The sequence below is a fragment of the Talpa europaea genome (assembly GCF_964194135.1).
Source record: "Talpa europaea genome assembly, chromosome: 6".
Lineage (NCBI taxonomy): Eukaryota > Metazoa > Chordata > Mammalia > Eulipotyphla > Talpidae > Talpa > Talpa europaea.
The window spans coordinates 54,812,432-54,826,300 of record NC_140072.1 but is presented as its reverse complement, the minus strand read 5'-3'; the positions used below and the strand labels follow the sequence as shown (position 1 = coordinate 54,826,300).

General features: G+C 35.5%; 1 protein-coding gene across 1 annotated transcript in view; it reads left to right on the top strand.

Annotated features, from left to right (window-relative positions):
* ALMS1 (ALMS1 centrosome and basal body associated protein) overlaps window positions 1–13,869 on the top strand; it is a gene marked incomplete at both ends in the record, with an annotated part of 137,681 nt that overhangs the window by 82,436 nt on the left and 41,376 nt on the right. The window contains 3 exon segments of the mRNA XM_084234837.1: window positions 2,539–2,783; window positions 6,025–6,150; window positions 9,858–10,028. Of these exon segments, the coding sequence (XP_084090963.1) occupies window positions 2,539–2,783; window positions 6,025–6,150; window positions 9,858–10,028 (542 nt within the window).

Sequence of the window (13,869 nt, the reverse complement as noted above, 5' to 3'; positions counted from 1 at the left end):
CCAGCCTTATGCAAGTTCAAAATCTGACAGATACCTTGCGGAGAAGACCTAATTGTTTGTTTGTCAGAGATCCCTCTGTCTAGGGACTTGGTCGTTTATTAGTGCCATAATTATGATGGAGATTTCACTTTGCTTTTCTGACTCAATTCCCCACCCTCCCATACCAACCTAACACTGGGAAATATCCTCTGGGAGAAGTGAACTCGGCATTCTGCTAGATTTCTTTCCATCATACCAACCCATGGGTTCATCAAAGATCCAATGATTTTTCTTTTGCAGTGTTGTATGTGTGCTTATAACAGGCCCCTCCCAGAAGCTCCAAAATGCCCCTCTCTAGTATCTTAGTTGATACTGTTAACTATGGTTTTGTAATGTATCCCATTTTGTTTGCTTGTTGCAATAGGTATGGTGGCTTGTGGCAATCTATTACATCCTGCCTGGAAGTGGAAGTCATCTTTAGTTTCTTTCTATGGATAATTTATATCTGTGAGAGAAATTACCTGTATGTTCTCTCTATTAATAGTTTTCCACTTAGAGTTCTTACGTCTTTTGTATACTTATGACTAGATACTCGATGACTGTGTATGGCATATCTTTTTACTTTTAATTTTACCACTTTTCTGACACTGAAAAATGTGGATTTTTAGAAATTTGATATCATCTAGCAACTTTTCTAAAAACTTAATTATAATCTAGTAAGCTATCAGATTGTTTTGGGTTGTCTATGTGCCTAATATCAAATATAAAAAATGACAGAATTATTTCTTCCTTTATTATCCTTATGACTCATTTTCCTGCCCTCCTGCTAGTGCCATAAAAAATAGGCATGGTAAGAGTTGGCATTCTTATTTTGTACCTAATCTTACAGTGAGCATTCTCCATATTTCACTATAAATATGGTAGTTTTCCCTTTGTTATGAGTTTTTACTCATAATTACTGAATTTTATCAGATGCATCATCTGATTATATTGACATGGTCATGTGCCTTTATTTTATTTATGTGGTGAAGCACATTGATTTTTGAATGCTTACCTGTATTTCTGGAATAAATGATCTTGGTAGGATTCACACAAACATTACTTGTGTGTATTTGTTATAAAGCAAGGAAGCCCACAGAATACTCTTGTGCCCATATAACATTTGGTTTCCAATATTTTGTTTAGGATTTTTGCCCCTGTATTCCTAAGAGAAAATGGCCTATTTTCTTTCTCATAATTGCCATTTTCAGTTAGTGAATAACAGATAGGGCATAATCTAGAAGTTCTTCTGTTTTTGTTATATCAATATTAATACAATATAATAAAATCCTGAATTACTCCATTTAAAAAAAAATAACATTTCTTGAACAATTTTAGATTTACAGAAAAGATGCAAACATATTATACTCCTCTCCCAGTTTTCCCTACTTTCTACATTTTACATTACCATGGTACATTTGTCAAAAATTGAGAAATCAACATTTGACATTACTGTTAGCTATTATGTGGATTTCACTATTTTTTCCATTAATGACCATTTTGTTTCAGGACCCAGTCCAATGTATCACATTCCTTTTAATGAGCTATCATGTCAGTTAGTTACTAGTCTTCTCTGGATTAGACAATTCTTCATTCCTTCCTTGTTTTTCATGATTTTAGCAATGTTGAGAAGTTCTGGTTAGGTATTCTGTAGAAGATCCCTCAGTCTTGTTTTGGCTGATGTTTTTTTTTTTTTTTTTTTTTTTCATGATTAGACTGGAGTTGTGGATTTTAGTAAAGAATATCACAGAAGCAAAGTATCTTCTCACATCACAGCAGAGATTATGCAATATATGTATCGTATCACTGATGAAGGGAATCAGCGTCACTGGGATTGTCATGTTTGTGTTTGCCAGGTTTCTCCATTGCAAAGTTACTCTTCCTATTTCTCCTTTTTCTCTGCTGTTTGGAATGCAGCCCCTAAGTCCTGCCCATACTCAAGTGGGGTGGGAGAATTTAAACTTTACATCCTAAGGTTACAGAACATACACATATTTTTTGAAATTCCTCAGTAGGCAGGATTTGTCTCTCTTCCTATTATTTATTCAATCATTTGTTTATTCCATTCTGTTTTGATATGAATGTTTTATAATCTTAATATTTAACTGCAACCTTAAAAAACTGTTGCCCCTGCCCCAAAACAGAAACTCCTTGAAGGAAGGTGTTGGGTTTTGTTTATGTTTGTATACTCTAATTTATAGTGAACTTCTAGCAAATTTTTAAGAAGAAATGCACATATTTCACATCAACTGAAGAGTATCTTTTATACAGCTAAATTCCTTAATAGCATTCTGAATTGAAATTAAAAGCTTTTAAAATAAAAGTAAGCTCATGCATAATCACAAATAAAAAGTATATAAGAAAATGAAGTTTAACAGAAAGAACCATTTGAGATTGATGTGTCTACACAAAATACTCCTTGAAATTACTTAAATATTCCTTGAATATTTTGGAAAAAGACTATGATATTTGATAAGTCAGGGATATGACCTGCTATTTCCTTTTGTCTATTTTGTTTAGACCTTCAGAGGAGATTAAGACACCGTTTTCAACCTTTTCTGGAAAATTATCGTCTGATGCAGTCACTCAGATAACAACAGAAAGTCCAGATAAAACTTTGCTTTCCTCTGAGATATTTATTAATGATACAGATCTTGCACATGCAATTCCAGAGCCTAAAACCCAGAAGATGCTCAGCAAAGTTCCCATCAAACTTGCTTCCTCATCTTCAATCCAACAGATTTCTGTTTCTCGTGGCCCAGATGGTAAGAAAATGTCATTGCATTTTAGGTCGTATTACCAACTTTTTGGTGTAATTATCTTAGAAAATTGTCACTTGTATCTTCCTTGTCAGAATTCTAATTTTTAAGTATTAAGATACATGTGATTATACACACATACACACATTATTTACATAACTATGAAGAGAATATTATTTGTTTTAATCTTAATTTCTAGTGGAGTGAACACCATATATGGAACTCATTCTGCTTGGAATTGGCATACTTTCATGTCGTGATACTTGTTATATGAATGCAAGTAGATCATAAAAGCTTAAAAATGACAATTCCAATTTTAGGTGGTAGGTAAACTATTGGCATCTTGTGTTATAGTAAGTATAACTAAATAGCAAAATTCATAATAGTACAAACACAATATCAGTTTATTTATTGTTTATGACAATGACCAGGGACCCAGGTTGACAATGACCTGCTGTCTTTAAAACATGGAACTCATGATGACCTTACCTTGTATTCATTGGCACAGTTAACTGGTAGGAACAAAAAGCAATGGAGGAGTATATGTGGGAGGTTTTTATGGGCTAGGCCTGGAAGTGTCTGAAAATCATTGATTAGACATAGTTTACCTGTGTTTTCCAGGATATAGAAGAAATGGATTTTGATAAACAGCTCTAAGTCTCTGCCATAACTATATTAGAGTGTGTATACTATAGAGACAGTGATATTTCAATAGTGCTTGTGTAACCTTTAAAATTAGAGTAAGTTATTTTCTTTTTCAGACCAATAACAGCATAGTTAATGATTAAGTTTCCTTTTTCTGCCAAATGAAGGTGAAAACTTTAAATTGCTAATTTTTAAGTATTTAATGGTTGTATAAATCTATTCAAAATATATTTAATATTTTACTTATGCAAAAACTATTAACATGTAGATATAGATGGGATTTGCCTAAATGATAAGGAAAATTGTATGGTTTGGTATTTAAATAGCACTGAATTTAATTTGCATAAGTATATATATTAATATGGTTATACTTCTTATACATCTTTATTGTGAAATAAGAGTATGCCCCCCAAATTATAGTTTAATATCACAAAGAGCACCTTTATCAGTAATCTTTTACTACAGTGTTATCATATAATTAATAACCTAAAAAAATCTCAGTATTTTATAACTGAAAATACTTGCTTTTCTCACTGAAAGCTTGTGGGTCAATTAGAGTTTGCCTAGCTTGTTCCAGTCTGCGGAAATGGCTTGGATTTATTCCATATGATGCAATCTGAGACCCAGGTTAATGGTACAGTAGCTACCCTGGGATATGTTGTTGTTCTGGCAGAAGCACAATTAGGGAAACATAACTGTGAAGGTGTATCTGAAATCTCCACTCACATCAAATGGATCAATCTATAAAAGGCCGTAATTTATGTTAGTAAAGGTTTTACCTTTGCTTATAGGTACTTGAGGAAAAGGATTCCTTTTAAAGGATTAATTATTTGCTTAATAATACATTATTAATATTGTGGATTCAAAAGTGCAATTTTTTTCATATGAAAATGTTTTAAAGTACAAAAAAATAATGTTACACATATGACTATTTTCCCACTACTCTGAATTAAAATTCATTGTAATGCTATATGCTTATATATTCAATTTGAAGAAAATATTTTTACTAATATCTTTTAACATTTTTTTCCCCTACCTCCATCTTTTGTATCCCCTTATTCTTTTTCCTCTCCAGCCCTTACCTTTAGGATGTTTATTGATGTCCACTGGAGTTTGAAAGTGTTTTATGTTATTGAATTTGTAAATGTCCAGTACTTGTTTTTATCTTTCTGACTTAACTTTGCTGCACATGATTCTCTTACTTCCCTCCATTTTGTTTAAAATAGCTGCATTTCATACTTTCTTGTGGCTATATATTCCTCCATGTTGTGTATATACCACATCTTCTAGATCCAGCCATCTGTCAATGGACTTTTGGGCTGCTCCATATCTTAAGCTGTTGTAAATAATGCTGTTGTGAACACTGTGAAATATTTGGGTTGTTTGTTGATGGTTTCAAATTCTGTGGGTATATGCCCAAGAATGGGATTGCCAGTCAATATGTATTGCCATTTTTAGTTTTTTAAGGTAAACCTAGATAGCTCTCCATAAAATTTGCACCAATTCACATTCTCAACAGTCTAATAGGGTTCCTTTTTCTCTTCATCCTTACCCATACTTGTTGCGATCTTTCTAATATGTCCCTTTCTCACCATATGGCCTCTTATTACAGATTTAATCAGCATCTCTCTTATTAGAAATGATAATGAACATATCTTGAATATTTATCCCTTATCAGTAATATGTTGCAATATTTTTGGAGAAGCAAATTTTATAGTTGAACTTTCTTCTTTAACCCTTTCCTATGCTTAGTATCTTTTCCAGAAGTAACCATTATTTATTACTTTGTTGCTTCTTCCCCCAAAGGCAGGCTGACCAAAGTAACCTTAGGACTGTTGTATCCAAACATAAAGTAACTGATGATTCAAAAAGTCACTACTGTCTCGAATTCTCCATCTCTAAATGATAGCCATTCTTCTCTAGGTCCTTTGTAATTCTGCCCAGTTGTTCATTTTCTGCAACTTTTAAACTAAATGGTAAATTTAACCATTACTATCAAGCTTTATATACACTAATGGAGGAAGAAAATTAATAAATCAGTATTTTAGCAATAATGACTACAGCAATGACCAAATAGAAGTGGAGACTATGGCACTCTTTTCTGTTGTTTAAATTATTCTCTCCTCCAAACATTGTTTTGTTCTCTTGACATAAGCCAACTTCTCCCTGGCTAGACCCAGTAGTGGGGATCAACAATGACCGAGTTTGGATTCAATATAACATAATATGCTTATACTTTTAGAGTAATCTATATGCAATTTTAGATTGCTAAAAATAGTGAAACCTACCCAAACCACCCCATTTAAACATCATACTGTCTCAATTTCCCCAATACTCATAATTTCCCTTAGCAATTTCACATTGTTTCTTTCATATCCCTGATTTATTAGAATACTAGATAATTTATGTTTCTCCCCTAGAATGCTTCTCCCCTAGAATGCTACAATAGTTTTTTCTTGAAAGCATAGGTACTTTTCTGTTTAGTTCACTGATGTATTCTAAGAATTTTGAACATTGCGTGGTAATATTGAAGGTATTCAATGTTTGTTTGATGAATTAATAAGTGATTTCTTATCAGTTGTTCTCATCTTTATCTCCTTAGCCCAGCCGTCACTGTTGCCATATAAACCTTCTGGGGATACAAAGATGTACTATGTTCCCCAATTAAGCCAGATTCCTCCATCTCTGGATTCCAAATCAGACACCACCATTGAGAGCTCCCACTCAGGTATTATGCAGAAAAATTATTTAAAAAATTTTTCTTTTTCAATTTTACCTGTGCATTGGCTGGTTAATTCTGGGATGACATTGGAAAGCTCAATGCTATTTTATCTTGCAGTGAAATACGCTTTTCATGCTTCAATCTCTGGTTTGGATACATGAGTTACTTGGTCAGATTATGACACACATTTAGGCATTTACTAAATATTTGATAAAGAAAATTCTATTGGGGGCCTTCCCTGTTGGCACAGGCAGTTGAGCATAGTGCTGTGAAGCTGTCCGCAGCCTCTGCACCGCCGGTTCGATCCTGGCCGGGGGAATCCCACATGGCAAGGCAGACCTCTCCTGTCTCGCCACCTGCTCCCCTCAGCAGTGTATTTCAGTCATTCTGCCTGTTCTGTTCCCTACTCTGTCTCTGGTGAATCCTCTCACCTTCCTGCGCATCTGGCCTGTACCCTGGTTCTTGTGTGCATGAATAAATAAATCTTTAAAAACAAAATCTTTCCTTTAAAAAAAAAAGAAAAGAAAATTCTATTGGACAGTTACTGTTTATCTGGGTTAGTAGACTCCATCTAACACAAATGTCTCTAGATTTTCTCTGTTCACACTGTCTTCAGTGTCTCAGTGATTTTCCCCCTTCATCATTGTGTGAAATGCATATAAATATACAAGTTATTATGATGAATACTTAATTGTTTTGAGCTAACAAGTTAATAAAAACGTTAGGTCTTTTTGGTTTTGATTTTTAAAGGAAATACTTTACTTTGTTCACAAATAACCACTTATTACTGAGCTATGCAAAGTTGAAACAGTTTCTCCAACATTGACATGAAATTGGATACAGCTACTGTTCATTTCCCACTCCTACAGAGAAACTGTCAAAAATCAAGCTTTGCAAAGAAAAACCAGTGTTGAAAAGAGTATAGCAATCTCTTTGAAACTTTAAACTACCTTAGCTCTAGTAGTTTTATATAGGATATACCAGTTATCAATTATCACAGTTGTTTCCCTAGAATTTTTTAATATCCTATAGTACTCTAGTGAGATCACCGTAGATAAATTGCAGATTTTGAAAACAAATAACGCCCTCTGGAAGAAATCAGTAAATGTTTCCTGTGGGGATTCAGTAAAAATACCGAGTTTATAGGGTATGGTATTTGACTGATAAGATGACATTTTGAATTGAGGAGATGCCATGGTTCAGTTTAGATGCACCTTTTTCCTTTTTCATGATTTGTCAATAGATACCTTTGTTTGTATAGAAATTGCACAGAAAGAAGTTGTCTCTTAGGCAAAATTTTTTTTGATACTATTAAGAGGACCAAGCTAGTATCTAGTGGTAACTGAGTATAAAGCCCTTGGTATAACTACTCCTAATTTCTTATTGAAAAAGTACCACAAAAAATGCTCATAATATCAAATGTTAGGATTTATTGTTAAACCTATACTCAGAAACTACGAAGACATTTTTACTACCTGCAAGGATATGATTTTAAAAACGTGCTTAGTCTACCAGAAATAAAGCAATCTCACTTAACTGTAGATAGGAAAATCTTGATACCTCTCTCACTTTCACGTCTCTTAATTCTGAAGACAGAATGTTTGTATCAATAGAAATCAGGTCAGGTGTCTTTAAGTGTCCTGTTAACCACTCACATCCCTTAGTCGTCATTCTAGTTGGAGACTAATTCTCTTCTTCGAGAAGAATCAGACAATGATGGGTGTTGGAAGGAGAAAGTGACTCATGGTGCTGCACTTTATTCTGAGAAGTATTTTCTCTGTAAATAATATACCAAAGGCATCAATAAAAGAATAAATATGGTAGCTATGTATATTTGAAATTGTAGTTAGTCACATCCTCCATTTATTAATAATCTGAGAGTGAGGGAGTTGAGAATAGAAAACTATCTTTTCTTAGCTCATATAGCAAAGGGTGTCTTCTTCTAATTTCCACCAAAAAACATATTTAAGGCTAACCATCCTGAATGCCGGAATCTGAAGCTCACACGCCCGAGCAAGAGATACATGTTTATTGATTCATTAGCATTTGCCCGTTCCATACATTGGTAATTGATAAGTTTACCTAAGAAGAGAATCCAGTTCTTTCTATCCCCTTGAGTAACTCCAGCATTGAGAGAATTGCTGGAAGAAAGAATATTAAACATTTACCAGAAAGTAGTAAGCAAATAAGAGAAATTTATGCCACAGAAGCTGAGAAGAGTCCAATATAATATGTATATTTGACCTAGAGGCTTAGTAGAATCCTTGCAGTCTGTACAGAAAAACCCTTCATGACTTATATTTACATAGTACTGATAAGACTAGGATAATCCCAGGCCTCCCCTGCTGGCGCAGGTGGTTGAGTGCAGCGCTGTGAAGCTGTCCGCAGTCTCTGCAGCGCCGGTTCAATCCCGGCTGGCCGGCAAGGGTCCCACATGGCATGGCAGACCTCTTCTGTCGTGCCCGCTGCTCCCCTCAGGAGTGTATTTCGTCAGTCTGCCTGTTCTGTTCTCCACTCTGTCTCTAGTGAACCCTCTCACCTTCCTATGCATCTGGCCTATACTCCAGTTCTTGTATAAATAAATCTTTAAAAAAGACTGGGATAAAGCCATTTCTTACTGCCATGTACATTTTAGGTACTTAGAAAATGCGTAAAGTACAGAATCCTAGACTAGAAGAAGAAAGATAATTCTACAGTTATGACAAACCCATATGTCCAGAGATGTTCTTTTGCCTCTTGTAAGTGAGATGGACAAATTACTATTTGTAGGGTCTGTAGCAAACTAGTGTCTGTAGTAATATTAGAATGTTTTTTAAAGAAAATAAAATTTTTTCATTGGATCATTAATAATTCGTTATGTCATTTTTCTGTTCTTTTCCTCCTTGAATTATCTTCAGATTGATCTTCCTAAAATTTAGCTGATTATATTTTCCCTTTATTTTTATTTTTTTTTAAAGATTTATTTATTTATACAAGTACCGGGGTACAGGCCAGGTATGCAGGAGGGTGAGAGGATTCACCAGAGACAGAGCGGGGAACAGAACAGGCAGACTAACTGAAATACACTCTTGAGGGGAGCAGCGGGCGAGGCAGGAGAGGTCTGCCGCACCATGTGGGTTGCTCCGCGGCCGGTGGAGATCAAACTGGCATTGCAGAGGCTGCGGACAGCTTCACAGTGCTGTGCTCAACCACCTGCGCCACCAGGGAGGCTCTATTTTCCCTCTATTAAAAAATCTTTAATGATCTTGACTTAATGTACAATAAAATTTATACTCTTTAACTTGGAATTGCATTCCTTGCTAAATTTTGTCTCTGATAGTTACTTAGCACTATCTCTTACCACTCTCTTGAATATATTCTATAATCCAGCCTGACCATGACAGTGTCTATTCTCATATACTCTTTGTTTTCCTACCTCCTTTACTTTGCTGTTACTTCTGCCTACAGTATGTTTCTTCCTGTCTGAATTTTCCAAGGGTACAATCTGTTTTCTCCTTCCTCTGACAACCTTCCTGAGTTAGAAGTTTATCTTCCTATGTCATCTCTCATGTCATCTGCTTATTTTGTTTTGTTGCAATTTATTGTACACATCAAGTTTCAGTTTTGATGGACATCTTCTGATAACCCTACAACAGATAGAGGTAAAGTTTTGCTGTTGTTCGATTTTACATGTATATTTCTGTTCATTGTACCAATTCCCCATTTTTCTGTAGGATCCAATGATGCCGTTGCTCCAGACTTTCCTGCTCAGGTGCTAGGCACACGGGATGATGACCTGGCAGTCACTGTTAACATTAAACATAAAGAGGGGATCTATAGCAAGCGGGCAGTGAGCAAGGCAGCCTTATCAGTGAGGAAAAAACCCTTTCAGAAAGATAATACAGGTAAACTGTTTTGACTTTGTGTATTTTGTGACTTTCCTGTTGATCCTAAATGAGAATATTGCCTAGTCTTTATCATTTTTCTGCTTTGTTATCCAAGTTTTTCTCTCACCTATTGGGTATATACAAGAAGTTAAAATATTTATAAAATCTTTTAAATTGTACCACGAAATTTTAAAAAATTAAAAAATATTTCACTATGGAAATGAAATAGGTTGCAACTTTTTAAAAGGAAATAATATACATTCAAGTGTGTTTTGAAGACTAAAGTCCATAGAAAATCTTGATTAATTGCTTTATGAATTTATCTGTCATACTGCAAACGAATATCTCATAGGTTAGATTCTGCAGGAAAGCATATAACTCATTGTGTTTATTTATTTCTTTGCTGTCAACATTTAAAAATAAGACTTTGGGCCTCCCTGGTGGCGCAGCAGTTGAGCGCTGGGTTGCGAAGCTGCCCGCAGCCACTGCGGCGCCGGTTCGATCCCCGGCTGCTCCCCGGCCACCGGAGGAGGATCCCACATGGCGCGCAGACCTCTCCTGCCGCCCACTGCTCCCCTCAGCAGTGTACCTCGGTCCTTCTGCCTGCTCTGCTCCCTGCTCTGGCTCTGGTGAATTCTCTCACCCTCCCGCGCTTCTGACTGTACCCAGTGCATGTATAAACGAAACAAATGAACAAACAAACAAATAAATAAATAAAACATGCCTCTATAAAAGAAAAAAAAAAATAAGACTTTGGGCTCTGGAAAAATCAGACTATCTGGTTGTACTCAGTTAGCATTTATTTCCCCATGACAGTAATCAACTGCCCCTGATGTGTGATTGTCCTTTATAAGGAAGGCATATATTCTGTTTGTTTCAGTCTCTGAAATTCTCAAAACAAATTTGTCCATTCATCTACCTTATCTCTCTGATCATTATGTATATTTACATTTTAACCTTATCCCATATATGACCCCTTTTTTTATAAAAATTTTTAGTCTTTTGGTATTCATTTGATGTTTTCCTTTGTATCACTGACATTTTTATATATGATAGTATTTATGATGTGAAAATTCCATAGAAAATTCTATATGCGTAATTGCCTGTTTCATTTTGTTGCATTTACAGTTGTTTTTTATTTCTGTAACTAGGTATTAGTCAAATAGGTGCTACTAATCCTAGGGCAGTTTTCAAACTGTTACCTCTATGTGCCAGTTTCTGCATTGTGTCACTAATTTCATGTGATGACAGTAATATCTTCAGGAGGAAAATGACTACGAAAGACTACGAAGTTAAGACTAATTAAAGACTACTAACTAAAAGTTATCTTCTAAATAACTTTGTTGCACTCAAAAGTTTTTTGAAATCTGCTTGTAAATAAATTTTGCAATGAGCAAAAAGAAGCACATTTATCAGCTAATGCTAAGGTTGCCAAGTAAATATGAATGAAGATTTTTTACAAAATGTACTTCACATAGGGAAAACCCCCATGTGCTAGGGAATCCCTTACAGCTTGTTACTTGCTGTATACTAGTGACAATTTGATGACATAGGTGAACTCTCTGTCAGACACTTGAGAAGGAAGTTAATATGGAAAAATGGGAAGGGAACAAACTGATAGACTAAGGTAACTTCAATAGAAGTCTGCACAAAGAACTCACCAGATATCTCCTCCCCAGGCTGCATTTGGTATGGGTGGTGTGTTTGAAATAAAGTTGGGCTTTGTTAATTGACACAGTTTCATAACCTCCCTCCTATTATGGAGGTCCACTGTTACTGTGCGTCTACTTCCAAATCCTAAAGAAGAGCTTCCTCTTGGCTTATTTTATGACTCTGCAATAATTTCACTGTGAGAGGATTAAGAATAGAAGGGAGGGACTCCCCGGTGGCGCAGCAGTTGAACTCTGGTCTGGGAAGCTGCCCACAGCCTCTGCAGTTCCAGTTCTATTCTTGGCCAGCTGGTGAGGGTCCCACATGGCACACAGACCTCTCCTGATGCGCCCGCTGCTCCCCTGAGCAGTGTTTTTCGTCAGTCTGCCTGTTCTGTTCCCCGCTCTGGCTCTGGTGAATTCTCTCACCCTCCTTTGCTTCTGACTATACCCAGTGCTTGTATAAATAAATAAATAAATCTTTAAAAAAGAAAAAAGAATAGAAGGGAGAATTCCTGTCTGGGGAAATTAAATAGTAACCTGTGTTTTAATATCTAAGAGCCCTTAAAATATATAAGAAATAAAAATATTTAGGATTAGAATGTAAGATAAGAAAATCTTAAAAAATAAAACATGAGAATACAGGAAAAATTGCTCCAAATTTTGTTCAACATCAAAAAACAGGTGTTGTATCAAGACAATAGAAAAGATAAAAATTAAGGAATCAAAGGATTACTATGGAACATATCCCAAAATTGAAGGATATGAATTTTCTTATTACAAGGAATGATCACATATATGGAAAATCCACACTGAGTCACATGATCTTGAAATTTCAAAACCTTGGAACAAAAGATTCTAAAATCTTCCAAATAGAAAACACAAGTCACATATAAATAAGTGAAAATCAGTTTTATCATCAGATTTTTCAAAAGCAATAGATGGAGCTAGAAACCAAAATATTAATGCCTTAAAATTTTGAGGGAAAATTATTTCACTAAAACAAGGGAGTAGGGCCTCCCCTGGTAGCGCAGCGGTTGAGCCCTGAGCTGCGAAGCTGCCTGCAGCCTCTGCCCATCCGGTTCAATCCCCGGCCGCTAGGCAAGGGTCCCACATGGCGCGCAGACCTCTCCTGCCATGCCCGCTGCTCCCCTCAGCAGTGTACTTCGTCAGTCTGCCTGCTCTGCTCTCCGCTCTGGCTCTGGTGAATTCTCTCACCCTCCCGTGCTTCTGACTGTACCTAGTGCTTGTATAAATAAATAAATCTTTAAAAAAAAAAATCACAAGTTAAATTTAAAAAAAAAATGAAAAAATAAAACAAGGGAGTAGATTTAATTTTTTTTTTTTTTTAAGGAAAACATAAGATGGAGGAAATGGCTAGCAAAGGAGAAGAAGGGAAAGGAATTCCCATTGAGGCATTGGTACAGAGATCTAGAAGTTCAGACTGAGAACTGTAAGAAAAATGTCAAATTGTTAACCTGCCTCATATAGTTGACTATATTTATTTTTTATTTTTTTATTTTTTTTAAAAGATTTATTTATTTTTTTATTATTTATTTATTTATACAAGCACTGGGTACAGTCAGAAGCGCGGGAGGGTGAGAGAACTCGCCAGAGCCAGAGCCTGCAGCAGAGCAAGCAGAAGGACTGAAGTACACTGCTGAGGAGAGCAGCGGGCGGCAGGAGAGGTCTGCGCGCCATGTGGGACCCTCCCCCGGCTGCGCCACCGGGGAGGCCCTAGTTGACTATATTTAAAAGAGATTTTCAGTTCTATTTATAAGGAAGAAGTAGGGATTGGTATATAGAAACTTAACAAAAATTAAACAAGGCCATCATAAACTCTTCAGGAAATTCAGAAATTTATAAAAGAAAATACATGTGATTGTAGGATATTAATTGACTTAACTGAATAGTAATTAAATAACAATCATATTAAATACTGAACTTTAACTGTATATTGATTTAATCACTATGGCTGCTATTTACATAATAATATATCAACATTGAACATTAATAGCTGACACTGCTCAGAAGATAGGATGAGAGGATTTGTCTTTGATTGGAAGGTTTTTGTAAAAACAGTGATCTATATTGATAAGAAGAAAATCAGTTTTTTTCTGGAACTAAAAAGAATACAGCAGTATAATAAAGTATATTATTATACCAGTTAATACTAGAAGATATGAGCTGCTTCTGTTGACACTGGAAGG